Source organism: Scyliorhinus canicula, chromosome 1 (assembly GCF_902713615.1).
Source record: "Scyliorhinus canicula chromosome 1, sScyCan1.1, whole genome shotgun sequence".
In the NCBI taxonomy this organism is placed as follows: Eukaryota; Metazoa; Chordata; class Chondrichthyes; order Carcharhiniformes; family Scyliorhinidae; genus Scyliorhinus; species Scyliorhinus canicula.
Genome location: NC_052146.1, coordinates 94158796 through 94182031, shown reverse-complemented (window position 1 = coordinate 94182031; position 23236 = coordinate 94158796). Strand labels below are relative to the sequence as shown.

The window sequence follows — 23236 nt, the reverse complement described above, 5'->3', positions numbered from 1 at the left end:
ACTGTGGCAAATGAAAGTCAAGAGCTCAAAATGAGCGTATTCAACTGCTGGTGGTCAGAAACCGTCACCGGGCAGCTGTTCTTTATGCTAACCGAGTGCCTGTGGGGATCCCATTCCATACATTATAAAAAGAGATGATAAGACTTCCTGCAGCCACAAACCAGCTGTGGTGGAGAATGTGGGCTGGTGACCTGTTCCCAAGTTCTCTACCACTCTTCCAGCTTCTCGTAGTTGCCCAGGAGCTTCCCTGGGCGTAATCATGGTCTCATTTTCACTCCCATGGTAGGGAAATGCCAATGGATTAACAATTCAATGGAAAGGAGGTAACTGACCCTGAATCCCATCACTCGAGCTTTCTTTTTGCTTTAGTGCTGCAAAGCATTGTGTCACTCCATTGCCAGGGACTTCCTATGTTATCACATTTTAAAGATAGAGTTTATTTAATTTTTCTTTTATGAGATCGCTCCTTGTCGCGATTCTTCTTGTTCTTGTTCACATCTGTTAGTAATATAAAGCAACATCTGCCTTTTTGTTAGCCAAGTGTACAACAATCCCATGTGGCCATCTCCTTAACACTATGAACAGGAGATTACATGCCGCCCACCAATGTTACTATTGTTTATAATGTTACAGAGCCCAACGCCCACACAGAGGCCACTTCTAGTAATTTCTGGAGATGAATCTTCAGCTTTGCTCTGAGCGTGTACCCAAACCAGTGAAATATATTTGGTTCTTTGTAATGCTGTGCCTTAAGGCGATGGTGTTAATCAGATAGGTTTGGAGCAGCAACAGCCTTATGGTTTCCCCACAGTCGTGAGCACTGCTGACTCACAGCTCCAGGGACCCGGGTTCAACTCCCGCCTTGGGTCATTGTCTGTGTGGAGTTGGCATGTTCTACCCTTGTCTGCGTGGGTTTCCTCCGGGGGCTCCGGTTTCCTCCCACAATCCAAAGATGTGCGGGTTAGGTGGATTGGCCATGCTAAATTGCCCCTCAGTGAACAAAAGGTTAGGTTGGGTTACAGGGATAGGATGGGGCGTGGACCTAGGTAGGGTGCTCTATCGGAGGATCGATGCAGACTCGATGGGCCAGATGGTCTCCTTCTTCACTGTAGTGATCCTATGATTCATTCTCCCCACAGTCCCCAACCAGATTCCAGACAGAAGTGGAACTGGTGATTCTAGCAGTCCAGAAAACTGTCAGCTTCCACTGACGATGGATCAAGAAAAACTGTTCCATATATGTTTCCAGGGGAGCCACTTAGCCCATTAATTGCACGTTCATGACGTAAAACAAACTTTCTAGTTGGACAGAAATGCAATGATTTGCATTTTGGCTTAGAACCCCAAATTTGGGGTAAATTTGCATACCAACCCCACACTTGGTCGGGAGCAGTCATCCAACTTCGACTTTGATTCACTTAGTGATCATGAGGCATGCTGAACATTCAGTTAAGGCTGGCAAGTGGGCTCCTGAAGCTGGTCGGGCAATAGGATGTTTCCCCGGTTGGAAAGCTGCAGCCTGCCATTGCAGGCAAGAGAGACAGAGGGTGCTTCTATCTTGAGGAAAGATCTGCCCGATATTTATGCACATAATTTGAAAACTGAAAAGGAAGCTGCCAATGTTTACTTTTAAATTTGTCTCACGTAAAAGCAATGATGAAATAGAACTTGACATAACCTTCACTCCTCACTTGGGCAGATTCCATGAAACATCTTCTTCATGTTTAATATGTAAATTCATTTGAACCACTTTACTGCTGAGGAATGCAGCACTAAAGCATGACAGTACGTTAATTACAAATCTAAAAGCCTGTGTTATTCCACAACACTGATTAAAATCCTTATGATTGTCAATATTTACCACCATCCATCTCTGTTTCAGATGGATATGTATTTCCTGGCACCACACTGCATGTCTCCTGGCTCCCCCCGGTACCTCATCCCACTTCGTCCCCTGTTGTTGTAGAAGGAATTTCACTTTTCAGCTACCCCAACATAATGACTGAGAAATCTTTCCAGTGAAGGTTAGCTGATAATGTTGAGGCTGAAGTGCAGCAAGCCGTTAGCCTGTTACTTTTTCTGATTGTGAATATATTATTGGATTGGATTTGTTTATTGTCACGTGTACCGAGGTACAATGGAAAGTATTTTTCTGCGAGCTGCTCAAACAGATCATTTAGTACATGTAAAGAAAATAAAATAAAAAGAAAATACATAATAGGGCAACACAAGGTATCCAATGTAAATGCATAGACACCGGCATTGGGTGAAGCATACAGGGGTGTCGTGTTAGTGAGGTCAGTCCATAAGAGGGTTGGTTAGGAGTCTGGTAACAGTGGGGAAGAAGCTGTTTTTGAGTCTGTCCGTGCGTGTTCTCAGACTTTTGTATCTCCTGCCCGATGGAAGAAGTTGGAAGAGTGAGTAAGCCGGGTGGGGTCTTTGATTATACTGCCCGCTTTCCCCAAGGCAGTGGGAGGTGTAGGTCGAGTCAATGGATGGGTTGCAGGTTCGTGTGATGGACTGGGCAGTGTTCACGACTCTCTGAAGTTCCTTGCGGTCCTGGACCGAGCAGTTGCCATACCAGGCTGTGATGCAGCCAGATAGGATGCTTTCTATGGTGCATCTGTAAAAGTTGGTAAGAATTAATGTGGTCATGCCGAATTTCCTTAGTTTCCTGAGTACGTTTAGGCGCTGTTGTGCTTTCTTGGTGGTAGCGTCAACGTGGGTGGACCAGGACAGATTTTTGGTGATGTGCACCCCAAGGAATTTGAGGCTGTTAACCATCTCCACCTTAGCCCCGTTGATGCTGACAGGGGTGTGTACAGTACTTTGCTTCCTGAAATAATTTCCTGAATACATATGTTTTGATTTATGGACCAGGTTTGACTTGACTGGGGCATCACATGGCATACCCCAATAGTTAGACATTGTTTGCACCCTTCAGCGTTGCATCATAACTTGCAAAGTGGTAAGAATGCAAATTGGTAACAGCACAGCAAAGGTAATCGGACATCTGACACCATAGTCCACACCAAATCACGAGCACAGCCCAGTCAGGTGGCAATTGTGTGTGCTTGGGCTGCTTGAACTTGCATCACATCCTGATCGCTTCATCCATGACAACGTTAAACCCAAGACAAGAGCAAACATGTGTAACTAAAAGACATCTTGGATGAAGCCACCATGTTTAACCTTATCTATACAAGGATCAAGAAGTTGGAAGAGATTAAGTCACAAGTACAACTCACTGAATCCCACACACTCAATTTGTAAACGTTCTGGGAAAGCAAGTCATGCTAAATGCTTTGGTTTTGATTAAAACTGGAAGAATATAGTGTGGAATGCAGATGGTCTAAGTGTTGCCATTTTAAGGGAATACTATCCCATAAGCGTCACCAATAATGTTGCTCTTTCGAGTCGCCAACATGATACTGAGGCTCTTTTTATGATCGGATGCTATGTCCCAACAGCGTCGCCAATACTGTGGGTGTTTCTGTTTCTCTTACTGAACCACAAGGCTTTCCCATATATCGGTCAAAAGTCACTCAACCAGTTAGTCAGTTCAAGTTCAAAGATGGTTTATTTACACACAAGGGTTACTTTGACATGCAAGCACAATATACTACAAGCTAAACTACACCTATCAGCTACATTAACCTGTACTTAACCTCAGGTGACCAGCACTGTGCAAGTGGATAAGGCCTTTATCATGATCTCACGTGGCTGGTTTAAAGAAGTGGCTCTGTCTCTGCTGGGCTCATCCGTCAGGTAGTGATCGTTGGTCTTGAACTTGGCTGTCTGGTCGTTATGCTGCACAGGCCGGGTCCAAAAGAGACTGAACACATGACTGTGTCCTCCTTTATCCCTCTAGGGTTTCACGCTCTTTGCGGCGGTCCTTAATCTTGGGATTAAGGATCGCCCTTAACGACCAGCAATAGGTCCTTAATCCTATTGTTCTGGGGAAATGGACCATTAGAATGCAAACGAGTGGGGGTTTCAATCAGGTCAAGCTCCTGCGTTTCAAATACACAGAAGCTCTGTATCTGTCTGAGTCCTGGGTTGGCCATAATTCTCATGGTCCTTTGCAGGTGGCCATCTCAGATGGTTACATCAGTGAAAGTGTACTGTTTGAATGACATTTATTCCTTTTGGTTCTGGTGGTGTTAATAATAATAATAATAATCGCTTATTGTCACAAGTAGGCTTCAATGAAGTTACTGTGAAAAGCTCCTAGTCGCCACATTCCAACACCTCTTCGGGGAGGCCGGTATGAGAATTGAACCCGCGCTGCTGGCCTTGTTCTGCATTACAAGTCAGCTGTTTAGCCCACTGTGCTAAACCAGCCCTTATAATAATTGCTTATTGTCACAAGTAGGCTTCAATGAAGTTACTATGAAAAGTCCCTAGTCGCCACATTCCGGCACCTGTTCGGGGAGGCTGGTACGGGAATTGAACCCGCACTGCTGTTCTTGTTATGCATTAAAAGCCAGCTGTTTAGCCCACTGTACTAAATCAGCCCTTATAATAATTGCTTATTGTCACAAGTAGGCTTCAATAAAGTTACTGTGAAAAGCCCCTAGTCGCCACATTCCGGCGCCTGTTCGGGGTGGGTGGAACGGGAATTGAACCCGCTCTGCTGGTCTTGTTCTGCATTGTAAGCCAGCTGTCTTAGCCCACTGTGCTAAACTAGCCCCTGAAAAAGGGAGGGGAGGCTACCTTCGAGCTGGAATTGAACCAACAACCTAAGGGGAATGAACATGTGCATGGTTGAGGTAGGCACAGTGGTTAGCACTGCTGCCTTATAGCACCAGGGATCCGGGTTCAGTTCCTGCCTTGGGTAATCACATGATTGGAGTCTGCACTTCCTCCCCGTGTCTGCGTGGGTTTTCTCCGGATGCTCCGGTTTCCTCCCACAGTCCAAAGATGTGCAGGTGGTATCATTGGGGCATGGCGGGAGATTGGGCCCAGGTAGAATGCTCTTTCATAGGATCAGTGCAGACTAGATGGGCCGAATGGCCTCCTTCAGCACTGCAGGTATTCCATGATTCTATGTCGGGATTTTGTGCTTTCATTTGCCCCATTCAGTCGAAGTGGATTTCAGGAATTTGTACAGCCTCCTACCCGAAAACCAACCTCACCACCCAATGTGCCCCCCTTGTTGCTCGTTATGCTTTCCCTTAATTTGCTCTGTTTCAATTACCTTTGCTCAAGAGTCGCCAGGTATATTTCTGATTCCACCACAAGGTTCAAAACCGAATACTGATCAATGACTCGATACACCAGTTAGTAAGTTTGAAATCAATGCACATTTATTTACACACACAGTAAATTATTACTCATGCACAAACTCTACTCACTAAACTACAACTACTACTAAAAGCCTATACTTAGCTTCGGGCGCCCACTCAGTCAGAGGAACAGTGGCCGTTGTCCGGTTCTGAAACTGCTGGCTTCGAACTGGTATAGAATAGTAGCTAGGAGCGCCTATCTCGTAGCGTGCGTTGACTTTAGACTTACTTGGCTGGTACTTGGCGGGCCTCTCGTCGCTGAGATCCAAAGGCCAAGGTGAAGGTGCAGAAGAAGAGAACGAACTGACCTTGGGGACTCTGCTTTATACCCCAAAGGGTTTCGCACCCTTCTGGGTGGATCCTGGACTTGGTCCCAATTAATTGGACCATGTCCCAATCGTTTGTATCGATTCTCTCCAATAACGGGGTCGTTCCTCGATCACTGGGAGGGCTCTAGGTAACCGTTGGCCTGCCTTTGTTTTAGTCCCCACTGGTGCCGGGGAGCCTGGCCTGGTACCAATTGCTTAAATGTTTCTCTTTTGTCCCCGGAGATAGCTCATTACTATGCTAATGGCTTGTAGTTTCAGTTCTGTCTGGGCTCTGCAAGTTCCAATCCACAGGAAACCTTGCACCTGCTTGTTTTTCTAGTACTGTCCATTTTTCCCTGCACTCTTTGCGAATGTCCATTTTGGAATCGGGACGTGGCCACCCCAGGTGGCTACACCCTCCCCTCCCCCACCCCCACCCTATTTACGAACATGAGCGGTTGTCTAATACTCGGATCAAAGGTACAGAAATAGTATGATTCCTTTGGACGTAGAAAAGAAACCATTAAAATGTGAAATTACCAGCTATAATTTTACCTTGGTGACAGAGGGAGTGAAACATGGAAGACTACCAAGGCAAACAAAAACTGCACATTTTTTCTTTCAGCTTTTATTTTTCTTCATATCATTTATTATCGCCCACTACCTCTAGTGTCAGGTGAAGGTCAACTTTCGTCTCTTTAGATTTGCTGTTAAATTTCATGGCTTACACTGGAAAGTGAAAAGAGATTGCAGGTTCATTCCCCTGCCCTATTCCTTTGGTAAACTAACTTATTCCAGCTGCCTGGTTATGCTGTGGTGACTGTCCTATGCTGTGACTCTGTGGACATTGACTTCTGCTGCATTTCAAACACTATGGTGTGTGCGTTAATGCTTCCTTTCACTGGATGGCTGAAGATTGGGCAGGGGACTGTGATCGCAGAAGTAAGTTCTCCACCCAACAGAGAGAAAAATCTACTGTAAAATAGTTGGAAAATGTGTAGAGATCAGCATTCTCTCTATGTCAGCGTTATTAATATTCCTCCCTTATCTTTCTCACACAGCGTTTTATTAACTCTACTCCCTTTGTCCCAATGTTATTTAAGTGAAATTCTTAAGTATTTTTTCTCAAGGAGTTGAAGAAAGAAGGTTTTATGTTCAGAAACCACCTTCCATGGTCGCAGTATGTCACAAAACCTTTTCCAACCAACAAAGTATTTTTAAAGTCACTCTTGTAGATATCTGCACTCAGTAAACTCCCGCAAACAGAAATGCAATAATGACCAGGTGATTTGTTGTTGCGATACATTGCACTGGATGTCGGCCCCCACTCTGCCCATAAGCGCTGGGGCAGTGCTGCTGATATTATTATTGTGTGCCCATTGTCCGCTCAGCGCCAACTTGCTGATCCTGCTCACTGTCTTGTCTGTAGGTCTGAGTATTGCAGAGGTGAGTTTTAAAGCAGTGAATTTTTTTCACTGCTTCTACCTGGACTGCTCTCTAGCTTCCACACAGGGGTCTCTCTTCTGGGGGGCTTCCAGACAGGGGTCTCTTTGCTGGGGGTTTCCCGACAGGGGTCTCTCTGCTGGGGGCCTCCACACAGGGGTCTCTCTGCTGGGGGCTTCCAGACAGGGGTCTCTCTGTTAAGATGTTTACTGTGGGTTTATAAAGTGTTAACTGGTTTTATAAATAAACATTGTTTTAATTTAAAAGCACTGTAGATTTCTGGTGCAGGTAGGCCGTGTACTCCCCATAACCGCAATCTATTAAAAGTTGTGAGTCAGGTGAACTCCCATGATACGCTTTGGGGCTCCCTAAACCCTGGCCCATAACAGGCCTTCCAGACAGGGTCTCTCTTTGGGGGGCTTCCAAGCAGGGGTCTCTCTTCTGGAGAACTTGCAGGCAGGAGCCTCTCTTATGGGGTATCTCTGGTGGGGGTCTCTTTAATTAGGGGGTCCCTAGTGGAGGTGCATTGGTAGGGGTCTGGTGGGGGTGAAGTTGGCAGGTCTTGCATTGTGAGAGGGAGTGTGGCCATCCAATGGGCTTTGGGGACAACTTCCTTAAAGAGTTACCCACTTGGCCTACCATGTGGTCCACCAGATCAGGGCAACACTTGGCAAGACCTGCATCAGTTGTCGCCCACGTGACCCCTGGCTCAGTGGATTGGAAAATCACAAGGGCCCAAGGAATATGGTACCCGGCCCGTTAGTAGGATGTAAATGGGTCTTGTACAGCATTTCTGAGGAAATGCTGCACTGTCAGAGATGCTACATTCTGGATGAGGTTTTAAACTGAGGTCTTCTCGGGTGGATGAAAAAGATACAATGGCACTGGGCTGGATTCTCCGCTGTATTGGGAACTCCACTACAGGTGGCAGGCGGTGACCCATTTGTATCCTCCCGCTGGCAGGGGCGAACCAAGATCCCGACACCAGCGGGGGACCGAAACATCGGGCAACCGGAACATCGGGCACCAATCCAGTTTTCTGGAGTTACATTAGCCACCTTTCAATCTACAGGAACTGTTCCGCAGTCTAAAGAATCCTGGAAGATGACCACCAATGGATCCTCTATTTCTAGAGCCACATCCTTCAGTACCCTGGGATATAGATAATCAGGCCCTGGGGATTTATCAGTCTTCAATCCCATCAATTTCCCAACACCATTTCTCTACTGATTTTGATCACCGCCATTTCCTCCTTCTCACTAAACCCTGCATTCCCCAACATTTCTGGTATATTATTTGTGAAGACAGAACCAAAGTATGTATTTCATTGCTCAGCCATTTCTTTGTCTCCCATTATACGTTCCCCTGTTTTTGACTGTAAGGGACCTACATTTGTCTTCACCAATCTTTGTCTTTTCACATACCTCTAGAAACTTTTACAGTCAGTTTTATGTTCCCTGCAAGTTTACTTTCGTACTCTATCTTCCCCTTAATCGATCCCTTCGTCCTTCTTGGCTGAATTCTAAACAGCTCCCAATCCTCAGACCTGTTTTTTTTGCCCAATTTATATGCTACTCCCTTAGATCGAATACTATCCCTAATTTCCCTTGTAAGCAATGAATTGACACCTTTCCTGTTTCACTTTTGTGCCAGACAGGAAAAACAATTGTTGCAGTTCCTCCATGTGCTCTTTAAATGTTTGCCATTGCCTATCCGCTGTCATCCCTTTAAGTAACATTCCCCAATTGATCATAGCCAACTCACGCCTCATTTTGTTGTAATTTCTTTGTTAAGATTCAGGACCCTAATTTCAGAATCACCTACTATACTCTCCATTTTGATGAAAGATTGTATCAAATTATGGTCGCATAGACAGCACCTTCCAGGTTTCTCCTCCTCCTCTCTATTTCCCCTTCCTCTCTAGCCTAAAACCTAAGATCCCTCTGTCCCTGCACACTCTTTAGAACTGTGCCATTGGTCAGAACTTTCTGGCCATTCACACCGGCGGGATCTTCCACCAGCAGGGCACCCCACCAGCGAGGGGTGCATTCAACGGGAAATCCCGCTGACAACAGTGGGACGAGAAGATCACGCCACCGCCAATGGCGGGCTGCCTCCGCCGCCATGAACCACATGGCGGGTTGCGTGGAAAGTCCCATCCATTAAGCCTCTGCAATCCTTTCCTTTCTGCAAAAGCGATTGACCTCCCACTTCTCTTTACTGTATTCCAGTGTGGCATCTGAATTAAGCTTGCTGCAGTGAGACTGGATTTCCTTGGGGGGGGGGGGGGGGGGGGGGGGGTGTGATGGGGGTTTAAAACCATTGCATCAACTAATACATATTCCATTTATTAATGTATCAGTACTGTGTTTTGTGCAGATTTGATTTCCTGCCTGGATAAAGGGATTCATTATTCACAACAGTCTTTTAGGTAAGTTGAAATCCATATTAACCTTGTCTTATATACTGCACATGTTAAACTGAGCCTTGGTGCAACGTTTGCATTGTTTAGAAAACAAAATTCCAGGAATGTTGGTGCATTGACGTGGAAAGGGAGTTGGAAGCAGGAAGACAATTGTCCTACAGATAAATGGCAGCTATCAAGCAGTGGACACGCCTGTTAGGGAGTTTACAGGATGACATCTAGTGACAGGAAATCAAGCTCGCCAAAAATCCTCTTTCGGGAAGGTTTGCTCTGCCAATATCATGTTTTTTCCTCATGTTCCTTCTTGAGTCAACAAATAAATTGCTGGAGCTTTGTAGATGTTGCATCTAATCTGCCATTAACGATGTTATAACTGCAGCGCTGTGAGGAAAAAGCAGTGAGCTTGGATTAGGATTGCTCTTTCAAAGAACAAACTCAGACACAATGGGCCAAATGGCCTCCTTTCTGTGTATGATTCTATGAATAAGAATTACAATCCAAATTCTTTTACCAAGAATTACAATTAGAATGGTAAACACAGAATTCAAGCTCTCACTTGAAAGAAATTGTATAATTTTTGAATGTCCATTATGCGTAGTGATCAGCATTGCAACAGGATAGGTTTCCGTTATCTTTTTGACAGATTAATATTTGGTGCAGTATCTACAAAGTTTCTACCATGACTATACCTTTTAGTTATGTACAAACTGTAGAGGACAGATAAAGGAAATCTGGCTGCCGGCAAGACTTGGAAGCTAACAGACGTCGAAAGCATTTATAAATAGTAAGCTTGAGCTGTATAATCTCTCACAGTCCTGTAACAGAATGTGAAAATGTTTCTACAACTACACATGGTTACCAAAAAACATAGTGCGTTCGCCCTCTCCAGTTACTAGCTGCCTTGACGTTTCATTTGTTTTTGCTAAGGCCTCAGTCTCATTGCGTCAGTGCATGTGCGTCTGTCACAGACAGACACTAATAAAAGCTGAATAAACTGGAGGAAGTCATAGAGTCATAGATGTTTATAGCATGGAAACAGGCCCTTTAGCCCAGTTTGTCCATGTCACACAGTTTCTACCACTACGCTAGTCCCACATGCCTGCATTTGGCCCATATTCCTCTCTTCCCATCCTGCCAATGTAACTGTCTAACTTTTTAAAGGAAACAAATTGTACCCGCCTTACCACTGCTTCTGGCAGCTCGTTCCTGATGCTCACCGCCCTCTGTGTGAAAACATTTCCCCTCTGGTCCCTTCTGTATCTCTCTCCTCTCACCTTAAACCTATGCCCTCTAGTTCTAGACTCCTCTACCTTTGGGAAAAGATGTTGACTATCTACCTTATCTATGCCCCTCATTATTTTCTAGACCTCTATAAGATCACCCGTAAGCCTCCTACGCTCCTGGGAAAAAAAGTCCCAGCCTCTCCTTATAACTCAGACCATCAAGTCCTGGTAGCATCCTCGTAAATCTCTTCTGCATTCTTTCTAGTTTAACAATACCCTTTCGATAATAGGGTGACCAGAACTGAACACAGTATTCCATGTGTGGTCTTACTAATGTCTTGTGCAAATTCAACAAGATGTCACAATCCCTGTATTCAATATTCTGACCAATAAAACCTAGCATGTTGAATGCCTTCTTAACCACCCTGTCCACCTGCCACTCCACCTTCAAGGAACTATGAACCTGTACCCCTAGATTGCCTTGTTCTGTAACTCTCCCCAACTCCCGACCATTAACTGAGTAGATCCTGCCCTGATTTGATCTACCAAAATGCATCACCTCACATTTATCCAAATTAAACTCCATCTGCCATTCATCGGCCCACAGGCCCAATTGGTCAACATCCTGTTGCCATCTTATATAACCTTCTTCACTATCCACTATGCCACCAATCTTGGTGTTATCTGCAAACTTAGGCTCCTATATTCTCATCCAAATCATTAATATATATAGCAAATAACAGTGGACCCAGCACTGATCCCTGAGGCACACCGCTAGTCACAGGCTTCCAGTTTGAAAAACAATCCTCCACAACCACCCTTTGGCTTCGGTTGCCAAGCCAATTTCGTATCCAATTGGCTACCTCACTCTGGATTCTGTGAGATTTAACTTTTTGCAACAACCTACCATGCGGTACCTTGTCAACGGCCTTGCTAAAGTCAAGACAACATCGACTGCACTGCCCTCATCTACCTTCTTGGTTACCTTTTCAAAAACCTCAGTCGAATTTGTGAGACATGACTTTCCCCTTACAAAGCCATGCTGACTTTCCCTAATTAGCCGTTGCCTGTCTAAATGCCTGTAGATCCTGTCCCTCAGTATACCTTCTACCAACTTACCCACTACAGAAGTAAAGCTAAATGGTCTGTAGTTCCCAAGCATTCTCCAGTGTGATGGAGTCTGAGATAACTGAAACAATTAAGATTCGATCAAATTTTGCAACACCCTAACAGTTGGAAAGTAGTGGGGATATTCTGGAGATGTAAAATGCTTCCTGCACTGTGGAAAGAGCCCAAAGACACATAGCATGCACTTACAGCCAGCACCCCATCATGAAGTATCAGATCATTTAATATACATAATCACCGTCATTCTGAGTAGAAATGTGTGAATGCATCACAGGGTTGTAACGTTTCTATTTTTCCAAATAGCATCCTTATTCACCATAAGGAGATACCTGAGATGAAGCAATGGTTTCCCTCTGCACAAATTGTTGTGCTATTGCTTTATATTGTACAACATGCCAGGCGCAAACCTCAACTGAAATCCATGTTCTCTCAGATTTCCCATTGCTGTGCAGGCCTTCTTGTTGCATCGTGTGGTCTCCTTATGTTTGCACTGTGGCTGCACATGAATGCATCTTAAAGGGGCCACTTCTCATAGACAGCCTCTTTGTCTCTTGAGCCATAAGATCTGACTCCTATTTCTGCCTCGGTGGAAAAATTCAGCCCGTGCATGACTTCAGTTTATGTAAAACACCAATTCTGTACATGCAGGTCTCCTATCCTGTTACGGGAGTTTGACATCCGTATAATATGCTCCGTTATGGGGGAGCCGGCTCCATATGCTGGACATATACACAGACCACAGAGAGGAAACACATGGGACCATCTCCTCTGCGACTAAGCTGGCTGCCTTCTCCAGATGGGAGAAGAGTAGATTCATATTTTAACAACTCTGTGATAGTATGAATTCCTGTTGCCTAGGTTTGTTTACACCATGGCATGTGGCTGGGGGAAAGAGATCTACACCTCTAGGGCGGGATTCTCCAATAATGGGGCTATGCCCCACTCCAGCGTCAAAACACTGGCGAATCACTCTGGACTTTCCTGAAGCTCCGGCTGCCGATAAGGGGCCCTGCACTTATAGTCAGGGGTCCGTGCATTCGCACAGCGGCGGCCTGCGGCAGCCGCCCCGCGCGACATGGCGGACCCACACTGCGGACCGGCACCTAAAAGATAGGCCTCACTGAGATCGCGCGCCCGCGGATCGGTGGCCCCCAATCGATAGCCTGGCCATCTGAGAGGCCCACCCCCCGGTGAAGAACTGACTCCGCAGCCACCACTGGCCGTTGCCAACAGGCAAAACATGGTTGTAACCACGGTGTCGGGAACTCGGCCAGTTTATGTTGGTAAATCGCTGCGGGGGCCGCTGTCAATGGCCCCCGACCCACGACTTGTAGACTGCGCTCACGCGATTCATGGTGATTCTCCAGGGACCAGAGAATTGCGAGAGCGGAGTCGAACCGGATTTCGAGTTTGACGCCCATTCTCCGCCCCGTGGTGGTTGCCATTTCGGTGTGGAGGCTCGGAAAATCCTGCCCCCAAAGTCAGTTTCATTCTTGTCATCGAAAAGCATCTTCAGCATAAAGAGAGAGCTACCCAGTGTTATACAGGCTGCACTGTTAACCAGAGGGAGTCCAGCTGTTCACTTCAGCAGAGGAGATGTTTTGTTGCTTTATTTTTCTCACAGATGTACCAGGCCACACATTCTAACATATATATGTGGGAGGTTTTTCCACACAAATTCCTAAGACATTTCTAATGGGCCGATTAACTGCTTCACGCACTGTTTTCTCTCATAGAAATACCTTTTCAGAATTCTTTATTTAATTCCAACTCTTGTACATGTGATGCAGATTATGCACCCAATTGGCTGTCTACAATAGACGTTGGGCAGGATTCTCTGGTCCCCAGCTGCATGTTTCTCGATGGCGGTCCTTTCACTGGCAGCAGGATTCTACCTTCCCGCCGCTTGTCAATGGGATTTCCCATTGAAGCCGCCTCACGCCACAGGCAAACCCGTGGGCAGGGGGTACGCTGCCAATGGGAAAACATTATCCGGCCATTATATTGTTTATACCCAGGACTGTCAGAAGCACATTCTCAGTAGTAATATAACTGCATGGATTTTACTGTCAGCGGTTAATGAGCACTGATCACTATATCTGTAGTTGTCCACAGATTGTTTTGTGGACTTTTGCGAAGCAGCTTAACAGGCCCAATTTTAACCCATTCACAACCCATACGCTCGTAAAGAAGTAAAATCTGGCCCATAATCATCAGTTGTCCAGTTGCCCTCTGAAAGGGATCTGTAACCTGCTTGAATAGGACAAGAAAAATTGGGCGGGATTTTCTGTAGCCCGACGCCGAAATCGAGAACAGCGATCGAGCGGAGAATGGCCCTCGACGCCGAAATCGAGAGCGGCAATCGGGTGGAGAATGGCCCCCGATGCCGAAATCGGGGCAGGCACCGGTTTGACACCGATTCGCGATTCTCCGTCCCCTCCAAATCGGCGTCATTGGGACGTGCACCACGCACAGTCATAACCCTGTCGGTGCGCCATCAGCCAGCCCACCCGCGATGCTCAGCCTCTGATGGGCCGGGTTCCCTATACCGCATGCCACATGTGGTCCCAGCGATCATGAGCCTGGCGTGCCGGTTGTGAACAGTGTCCAGCACCATCAAACTCGGCTGACATCTGTGCCGCTGGTAGGGGGGCTTCTGCAAGGGCTGGGTGGAGTAGTGGGGGTTGGCCAGATCAGTCCTGTATCAGTATGATTCACCCGATGCCGGTGTTATCTAGTTACATTATGTACCTTGTGTTGCCCTATTATGTATTTTCTTTTAGTTCCTTTTCTTTTCATGTTCTTGATGATCTGTTGAGCTGCTCGCAGAAAAATACTTTTCACTGTACCTGGGTACACGTGACAATAAACTAATCCAATCCAATCCAATCATGGGCGGGATTCTCTCAGCCCAGGGCCAGGCCAGAGAATCCCCACGACCGGCGCGAATCGCGCCACGCCGCCCCGACACTGGCACGCGATTCTACGCAGAGCGGAGAATCGGTACCATTGGCGCCGGCGTGGTTGGCGCGGTGCCAGTCGGGGGGCGCTCAATGCGGCCATCCGGCCGATTCTCAGCCCGGGATGGGCCGAGCAGCCGTCATAAAAACGCCGAGTCCCACCGATGCCGTCCACACCTGCTCGCAGCCGGTGGGAACTCGCCGTGGAAGGGTAGGGGGGCAGCCTGTGGGAGGGTGGGGTCCGACCCCGGGGGTGGCCTCCAGTGTGGCCTGGCCCACAATCAGGGCCCACCGATTGGCGGGCTGGCCTCTCAGGCTGGCAGCCTCCTTTCTTCCACGCCGGCCCCTGTAGTCCTGCGCCATGATGCGTCGGGGCCAGCACGTTGAAGGAAGCCACTGCACATACGCGCGTTGGCGCCGGTGTCACTGCTGATCCGCGGATCCCGTGGCGGCCAGTTCCTGACAGGGATCAGCAGCTGGAGCCCCCATGCGTTTCCGACGGCGTCAACACTTAGCCTCAGGATCATAGAATCCCACCCCATGTGTTTGAATGGTGAGTCCCTTGCTGAGGTACTGGTGCAGCAAAGATTGTGGAGGACAACCCAGACAGCAACTTCCTGATTTCTGTGTTTAACTATGCATATGTGAGCGCCCGAAGTTTCTGTCAGATTTGTCCAGCATAACGGTGAGTACTGATAGCTTCTCGTTGTTCTTATAACAAACCCAATCCACTATAAAGGAAGTCAACTCGGTGCCTGAAATGGTGTCTGAGGCTCAACGGAAATTAGTTAAGGGTAGCGATACAAATCATGTGGGTCTTTCTTACTGGCCCACCATTGGGTTCAAAAAGGACATATTTGTGAAGGAAAGTGGCACTTGGAGATCTTGAATTCTGTTTGAACAGTGCTTTGGACGCTGCTAATCGATTGCCTGAGCAGGAACGCGAAAGCACTTTTAGAACACAGTTCACGCAGAATCCACTTAATGTAAGTATTGATTTACTGAGCAGTTCATTGTTCTGCAGTGTTTCTGTGCTAACTGTTCCTTTTGCTTACATTACAGTAAATATTGTCCAGCGGGTTGTAAAAATGTCACTGGTGATGTTTGGGGAAATCTTCAACAGGGTTATCGTGATGTGAGTATAAATGAACTCATTATACAAATAACTAGTTGAATTTTTTAAGACATGCAAATATGAATACCATGAGCATTTTTATTTGTTTTCCCCTCATTGACGTAGTGTATAATTCTGTTTTTGGTGCAGTTTTGACAGATCAAGATAATTAAATATTGTTGCATACTCTTCACGATAATGCTGAGCACAAATAGTTTCGACAAGAATGTAAGAAGTGGGAGCAGGAGTAAGCCATGTGACCCCTAAAACCTGCTCTGCCATTCAACAGGATCATAACTGAATGTGGCCACAACTCTACTTCTCGCCCCATCCCTTGATTCTCCTAGAATCCAAAACAACCAAAAATCTATTGATTTCTGCCATGGATATGCTCAAAGATTTGAGTATATACAGCCCTCTAGGGCAGAGAATTTAAGGGAATCACAATTGAGTGAAGAAATACCTCCTCATCTCTTTTTTTTAATTAAGAGGCAATTTAACGTGGCCAATCTACCTATCCCGCACATCTTGGGTAGTGGGGGTGAAACCCAGGCAGACACGGGGAGAATGTGCAAACTCCACACAGACAGTGACCCCGTAAAACCCGTGTCGTCAGCACCGTGAGGCAGCAATTCTAATTATCGCACACTGTGCCGCCCTCATCTCATTTTTAAATATCAGACACTGTATCCTGGGACCGTGCCTTATAGTTGTAGAGCCTCCAGCCACAGGAAACAGCCTTTCAGTGAATACGCTGCCGAACACACTCAGAATATTGGGCAGGATTCTCTCAGCCCGGGCCGGATGCGATTCGCAGGACGCCGCCCCAACGCCGTTCTGCCAATTCTCCGGAGAACCCAATGGTGGCCATTCCTCCAGTGCAGCCACCTTTGACACCCGTCGAGGCGGATAAGCCCCTCGATCTTGAGAGCGGTGAATCGGCGCCATTGGCGCAGGCACAGTCAGCACGGCGCCGGTCGGTGGCCGCTCTATGCAGCACCCCCAGTCATTCTCCGCCCGGTATGGGCCGAGCGGCCGCACAAAAAATCCGAGTCCCGTCGGCGCCTTCCTCGTGTGGTTTTACCCGGCGGGACCTCGGCGTGCATGCATCCGGGGGTGGCCTGGTTGGGGGGGGGGGGGGGGGGTCCAACCCCAGGGGGAGGACCTCTGCTGTGACCTGGCCCGCGATCGAGGCCCACCAATCGGCGGGCTGGCCTCTTGGGCTGGGGGCCTCTTTTGCTCTGCACCGGCCCCTGTAACCCTATGCCATGTTGCGTCGGGACTGGCGCGGAGAAGGGAGCCACTGCGCATTGCCGCCAGTCGCACTGTGCATGCTGCATTGGCGTCAGTCTCAGTGCGCATGCGCAGACCCGCGGCGCCCAGTGTACGTCGGCATCGGCAGCTGGAGCGGCGTGGGTCGCTCCAGTGCCGTGGTGGCCCCCTGTAGGGGTCAGAATTGCTGCTCCTGAGGGCATGTTGATGCCGTCATGAAACGCAGCGGCGTTTATGACGGTGTCAACACTTAGCCCCAGGATCAGAGAATTCCGTCCCCTATGTTTCACTGAGATCAAGGAGTGGATTCTCCATTCAATGCCGCTCCGTTCCGATTGGGAGGAGAATGGAGCGTCGAAATACGGGTTTGGCGGTTGTGATGTTCCCATCTCCCACTGGCGGACTCAGCGTGCAATTGCCCAATGCCACGGTGGATGCAAATCAAGCATTTCAATAAATGTTAATGCCATTAACAGGCTCGGAGACCAAGTCTCCAACCCTGCTCCTCCGTTATGTTCAGGCCCAGTCCCATGTACAGTGAGCATGCAGGGAGAGGAATCGAATAGGACCGTGGACTACCTCCACAGCCATGCCCTAGATGTCCTCGAGGGAAAACTGAAACCCCCACGTCCAGTGGTGGCCCTTCCTCCATGCAGCCGCCGTTGATAGCCGTCGAGGCGGATAAGCCCCTCGTTCTTGAGATGCAGGACACCGACATATTGAGCCCCGAATCGGACATAGAAACCTTGCCGATGGATCCGGTGTGGGCCGCCGACCCCCACATGGTGGACCCACCCAGGTGCTCGACCCAGAAACATCGCTCCCCCGTCCATGACACCACACTGGGCCCCGCACAGCAGGCATGTGTGAAACAGCCCCGGCAAAGAGGGCAAAGGAAAAGGACGATGTATTGGACTTGGCCGGGGGGAGGGGGGGGGGGGCGGTGTTGAAAACCATTGGGACTGTAACATCAGAGTCCCAGCAGCCTCACCTGGATACTGGATATGATCTCCCCAGATGAGGGAGCGGAGCTACACCCTTAAGCAAGGGTCCACTGGGACACAAATACCCCAGTCCAAGTGTGGGCAGGGGACGGGAGACCTTCGTGAGTAGGGATTGTATCTAGTAGCTAAGATAAATATTGAGTTTTCTAACCGTCATCGCCTCCGTATGGTCGCTCACCTGGATCTTTACAGGGTGGGACCCACAATGTATCGCTGGTGGGGCAGCCTTTGATTTGCTCAGCCCACCAGCAACTTAAACACTCGAGGGTCAGGGCACCATTTTTAAAGGCTGCCCAAGTACTGAGTGAGCAAAGGAATTCACTCTGGAACCCTGGGTCTACTCTGGCACTGCCCCCTGCCAGAGGGCAGTGCCCAGACATGACATTCTTTCCCCTCAATACTACACACACCTGAGCTCCGCTGGGAGATCTGGTCGCCAGGTGCATGCCTTGGGAGACCGGTCGGGTTTGAACCGACCCAACGTGACCGAGAGCAGAAACTCCCAGCCTTTTCTGTGCTCCTCTAATTCTGTCTTTTTGGGCATCCCAACTTTAATTGCTCCACCATTAGAATTTGCACTTTCAGCTGCCAAGGCCCAAAGCATAAGAATTCTCTCCTGGCACCTCTGTGCCTCACTCTCCTCCCTAAAGACATTCCATAAAACCTACCTTGTTGTCCAAGCTTTTGACCGTCCCACGTAATGGATTCGGTTCTCCGATTTGGAGACTATGTCCCCCAGCACGGTAGCATGGTGGTTAGTATAAATGCTTCACAGCTCCAGGGTCCCAGGTTCGGTTCCCGGCTGGGTCACTGTCTGTGCGGAGTCTGCACGTCCTCCCCGTGTGTGCGTGGGTTTCCTCCGGGTGCTCCGGTTTCCTCCCACAGTCCAAAGATGTGCGGGTTAGGTGGATTGGCAATGCTAAATTGCCCGTAGTGTCCAAAAAGTAAGGTTAGGGGGGGGGGGTTGTTGGGTTACAGGTATAGGGTGGATACGTGGGTTTGAGTAGGGTGATCATTGCTCGGCACAACATCGAGGGCCGAAGGGCCTGTTCTGTGCTGTACTGTTCTATGTTCTATGCCGACGTGGAAACAGTGGCGGAAAACTGGTGCAAAACGGTCACCGATTCCCCGTTTTGCTGGGGATTAGCAGGAAGGCAGCGTAGAGCACCCAGCTCTAGCTGCCGATACATCCCGAAGAATTGCCGTGGCCGTGGCCGTGCATGCGCATGCCGGTGGCCTGCAGCGGCCATGCCGTACTTCATGGCGGACGCAACAAAATAGTCCCCCCCCTTCGGCCGGCATGCGCACCCCCCGACCGCCCCACCACAGTGCCCCCATCCCCAAATAATGTCCCCCCTACCCCTGGATCGGCCCTCCCCCAACTGTGGTGGCGCTGGACTGAGTCTGCAGCCGCCACACTGAGTTCCCGACTGGTGAGACCATGAGAGACCCATGCTGTCTGGAACCCGGCCGGTTGCGGGCGGAGCATTGGGGGCGGGCCTCAGGCAATGACCTCAGGCCGTGGATACGTGGCGCGGCGCACAGAGTATGGCGCTTTGGAGGGGGCGGAGCATCACGAAAGTGGCGCGGCACCCCGATTCTGTTGGGAATTTGGATTCTGCGGCCTGTCGCCGAACGAGGTTTTGCCACCGGAGACTCCAGCCCAATATCTCCGTTTGAGGCTGCGTGCCACATTTTGTTTAAGAATGCTCAAATGAAAATAAGAACTTTTTGTTTTAATTTAGAGTACCCAATTCATTTTTTGCAATTAAGGGGCAATTTAGCATGTTCGACCCGCCTACCTTGCACATCTTTGGGCTGTGGGGGCGAAACCCACGCAAACGCGGGGAGAATGTGCAAACTCCACACGGACAGTAACCCAGAGTCGGGATCGAACCTGGGACCTCGGCGCCGTGAGGCAGCAGGGCTAACCCACTGCGCCACCATGCTGTCCAGAAAATAAGAACTTTAAGAAATAGGCCATTCGGCCCTTTGAGCCTGAACTGCTGTTCAATAAGATCATGGCTGATCTGATTCTGGCTTTAACCTCACTTTCCTGCCTGTCCCCCACAACCCTTGACTCTGTTGCCAGTCAAAACTCTGTCGTACACAACTTGGAATATATTCAATAACCCAGCCTCCACTGCTCCCTGGGAGAGAGAAATCCAAACCCGTCCTATGGGAGAGAGAATTGCAAACATGATCCTTTGAGAGAGGAAATTCCTCCTCATCTCCATCTTAAATGGGAGACTCCTTATTTTGAACTGTGCTCCCTGGTTCCCAATACCCCTGTGAGAGGAAAGATCCTCTCAGCAACGACCCTGTTAAACCCCCCTCAAATTCTTACATGTTTCAATAAGATCACCATGAAGTGCCGTGGGAGGTTTTATTATATCAAAGGTGCTATATAAATATAAGTTGTTGTTGTGAAATATTGTGTACATTTGAGGGCTCCAATACAGTGAACATTGAGGCAGAAATGTAAAGATGGCAGGCAATTGAAGTGTTGATGATGAAGATAGCACTACCAGATCCAACACATGTTCACAATTCTTACTAAATAAATTGAAGGTAATAAATTATTTTCTATCCCATAGACATCTGTTTTGTGTAAAGCAGCTATCCATGCTGGTGCAATATCAGATGATCTGGGGGGCCCGATCTCAGTGATTCTGAGGAGAGGCATCACTCTGTATGAAGCGGCTTCTGCAAATGGAATACTAACTAAAACGTAAGTTTAAAAAAGTGAAGGTAGCGTTTCCGCGGCACATCGTCTGGTCTGCTGTCATAATGTGGCACCAATGTTGCAGCAGGTGATCAGGGAGCACCAGAATACATTCCAGCTGCTGATGTCTTCATGGCAAGAGCTTTTCTCAAATCGAGATGCCAGCATATCGTTCCCTTAGGATTAGTTTTATAAGAAGAAGCGCAGGGCGGATTTTGGCTTTTGAGGTGGGGGCAGGGATGGCAGTGGGCAGGTCTGGAATTTCCCAACTCTGGCCAGCATGCCGGGTACTGGCACAGTCCCAACTCCCAGCCATTTTCGAGGAAGCCAGACCGGGTGCGGAACACTTACCCACCCCAAGTCGGTGGGTGGGTAACCTATAGAGCCAATTAAGGGGCCGATATATGTCCCTTGACCACACTGATAGAAAGTTGCCATTCAGCAGACAAACCCTCGGGTGATTAATGCCAACATGGTACAGGATTTAGACAGGGATTTCATCGGGCTCCCAACCCCACATGGAAAATCCTGCCCACAGTAACTGCACCCAGAGGATGTTGTGATTTTAATGACCACACTGTGGCATTTCTTTGTTAAATACAAGTAACTTGACTCATATTGTGCTACAATACATAAATTGAGTTTTATTTTCTCTTTATATGGTAAGTGCTAGTGAAAGGGCAAAGTATAGAAAAAATAACAAATTACATTTTCTGGATTGATATTAGCTGTAACTTGAACTATCTCATTTGCAGTATAGAGTGCAAGCGTTTTTATTTATTTAAGAAATAATACATATCTATGCAGGAAGAGGACCACACATGGAGCTTTCATTTGAGGGACTCATTAATGCTATGTAAATTGGTAAAAGTAGTTTTTTTAATGGAGATTTTTCTGTAAGGAAAATAATTTTGTGATGTTAAATTATATTGTTTTGCCAAATGGATTTTTGCTTTTCTGTTAGCAGAATCTCGCAGTGGAATATTGCTGCTAATTCTGTACCTCTGGCCATTACTTGACTTTTATAGTGATGTTTATAGCTGCCAGAGCAAATCAGTGCACAGAAATGGAATCGGAGCTGCACTTTTTTATTAAACCTGTGCATAGGCTCCCCCTTGTACAAACAAAATAAATTGCATTTTTTCGTGAAAAAAAAAAAAAAAAGAAATAATACATAGTCACCTTCAGTCGCAATGTATAAATAACCAGGCGCCCTTGTGGAGCACCTTTAAATTGCATGAATGAAAATGTCCTCTGGTTCACTTTAATAGTGAGATGCTGTGCATTATGTTTGAGGAAACGGGTTTAACTATCATTATAAAGCTTTGATGTCTCCATATCTTCCAGAGGTCCTTTGTCTGAGAAACGGATGCAGATCAGCAAAGGTAAAAGAACAAACTTTACTTGTACCAAATTTTTCACAAAGATGGTTAAAATAAGCTCTATGAATGGAACTTGCAGACTATTGCATGCACCATTACAATTAAGAGGAAGCATTGGTGAGCATGTGGAGGAAGTTCCACACTTCGAAACTTGTGACACACGGTCGGAATGGCAGATAGTTGAAATGTTGATGGTGACGATTACCCCGACCAATGTCCGCACAAAACCAGAATTCTCACTGAATACATTGAAGATAATTATTGTCTGGAATGAAAAGCAAAGCCCCTCACATAGTACAAAATCTCTCAATGTACTTCATAAAGGAAGTGACACTTGAAGTATTTATGGAGATGGCTTCAGTCCTTGAGACCAAGGTATCAGTGAAGTCCTCCAGGATGATTTGGCAATACTAAAACAGGATTTGACAATGGAGGGGGAAGTGTGGATAATAATTGAATTTAATAGGTCAGATCTGAAAATGGATGACTAGATTTGTCATGCAATCGATGTGCGCAAGTATTGTCGCCCTGAGGATGTGGAGAGGAGAGCTGTACCGGACTCAGTTTCAAAGAAAATATGACTTGCATTTATACTGGGTCTTATGTATCTAAGGAATGTACCAACTCATGCAATTAACTATTTTGAACAGCAGCAACTACTGTTCAGTACACAGGCATGACAACCATCTGACATACAGAAAGATCCTGCCTTACTGTGTAATAGACTATAATTTCTTGTTTCAGAATTTTGCAGTGTCTGCTGCCTAGAAGCACTGATATGATATCTAATGACTCCGAGCAAATGCAGGTTATATTTGTATAGTAATTGTAGGTGATTGGTACGTTTGGATCAATTAGATTTGACACAAGCATTTTAAATCACATTAAAATTCCCACTGTAGGGTTGCAGTTTCCTTAATGAATTTGTTTGAATGTTATAGTCCAGGGTTCAAGTTGACGTTAC

The 23236-nt window shown here is 47.4% G+C and overlaps 1 protein-coding gene across 3 annotated transcripts in view; it reads left to right on the top strand.

The window, feature by feature from the left end:
* si:dkey-34d22.1 (discoidin, CUB and LCCL domain-containing protein 1) overlaps positions 1 to 23236 on the top strand; it is a 217039-nt gene that overhangs the window by 131532 nt on the left and 62271 nt on the right. For all 3 annotated transcript variants that reach the window (XM_038795524.1, XM_038795503.1, XM_038795513.1), the window contains 4 exons: positions 9419 to 9470; positions 15838 to 15910; positions 20763 to 20896; positions 22238 to 22275. In XM_038795524.1, the coding sequence (XP_038651452.1) occupies positions 9419 to 9470; positions 15838 to 15910; positions 20763 to 20896; positions 22238 to 22275 (297 nt within the window). The remainder of the gene's footprint in view (positions 1 to 9418; positions 9471 to 15837; positions 15911 to 20762; positions 20897 to 22237; positions 22276 to 23236) is intronic.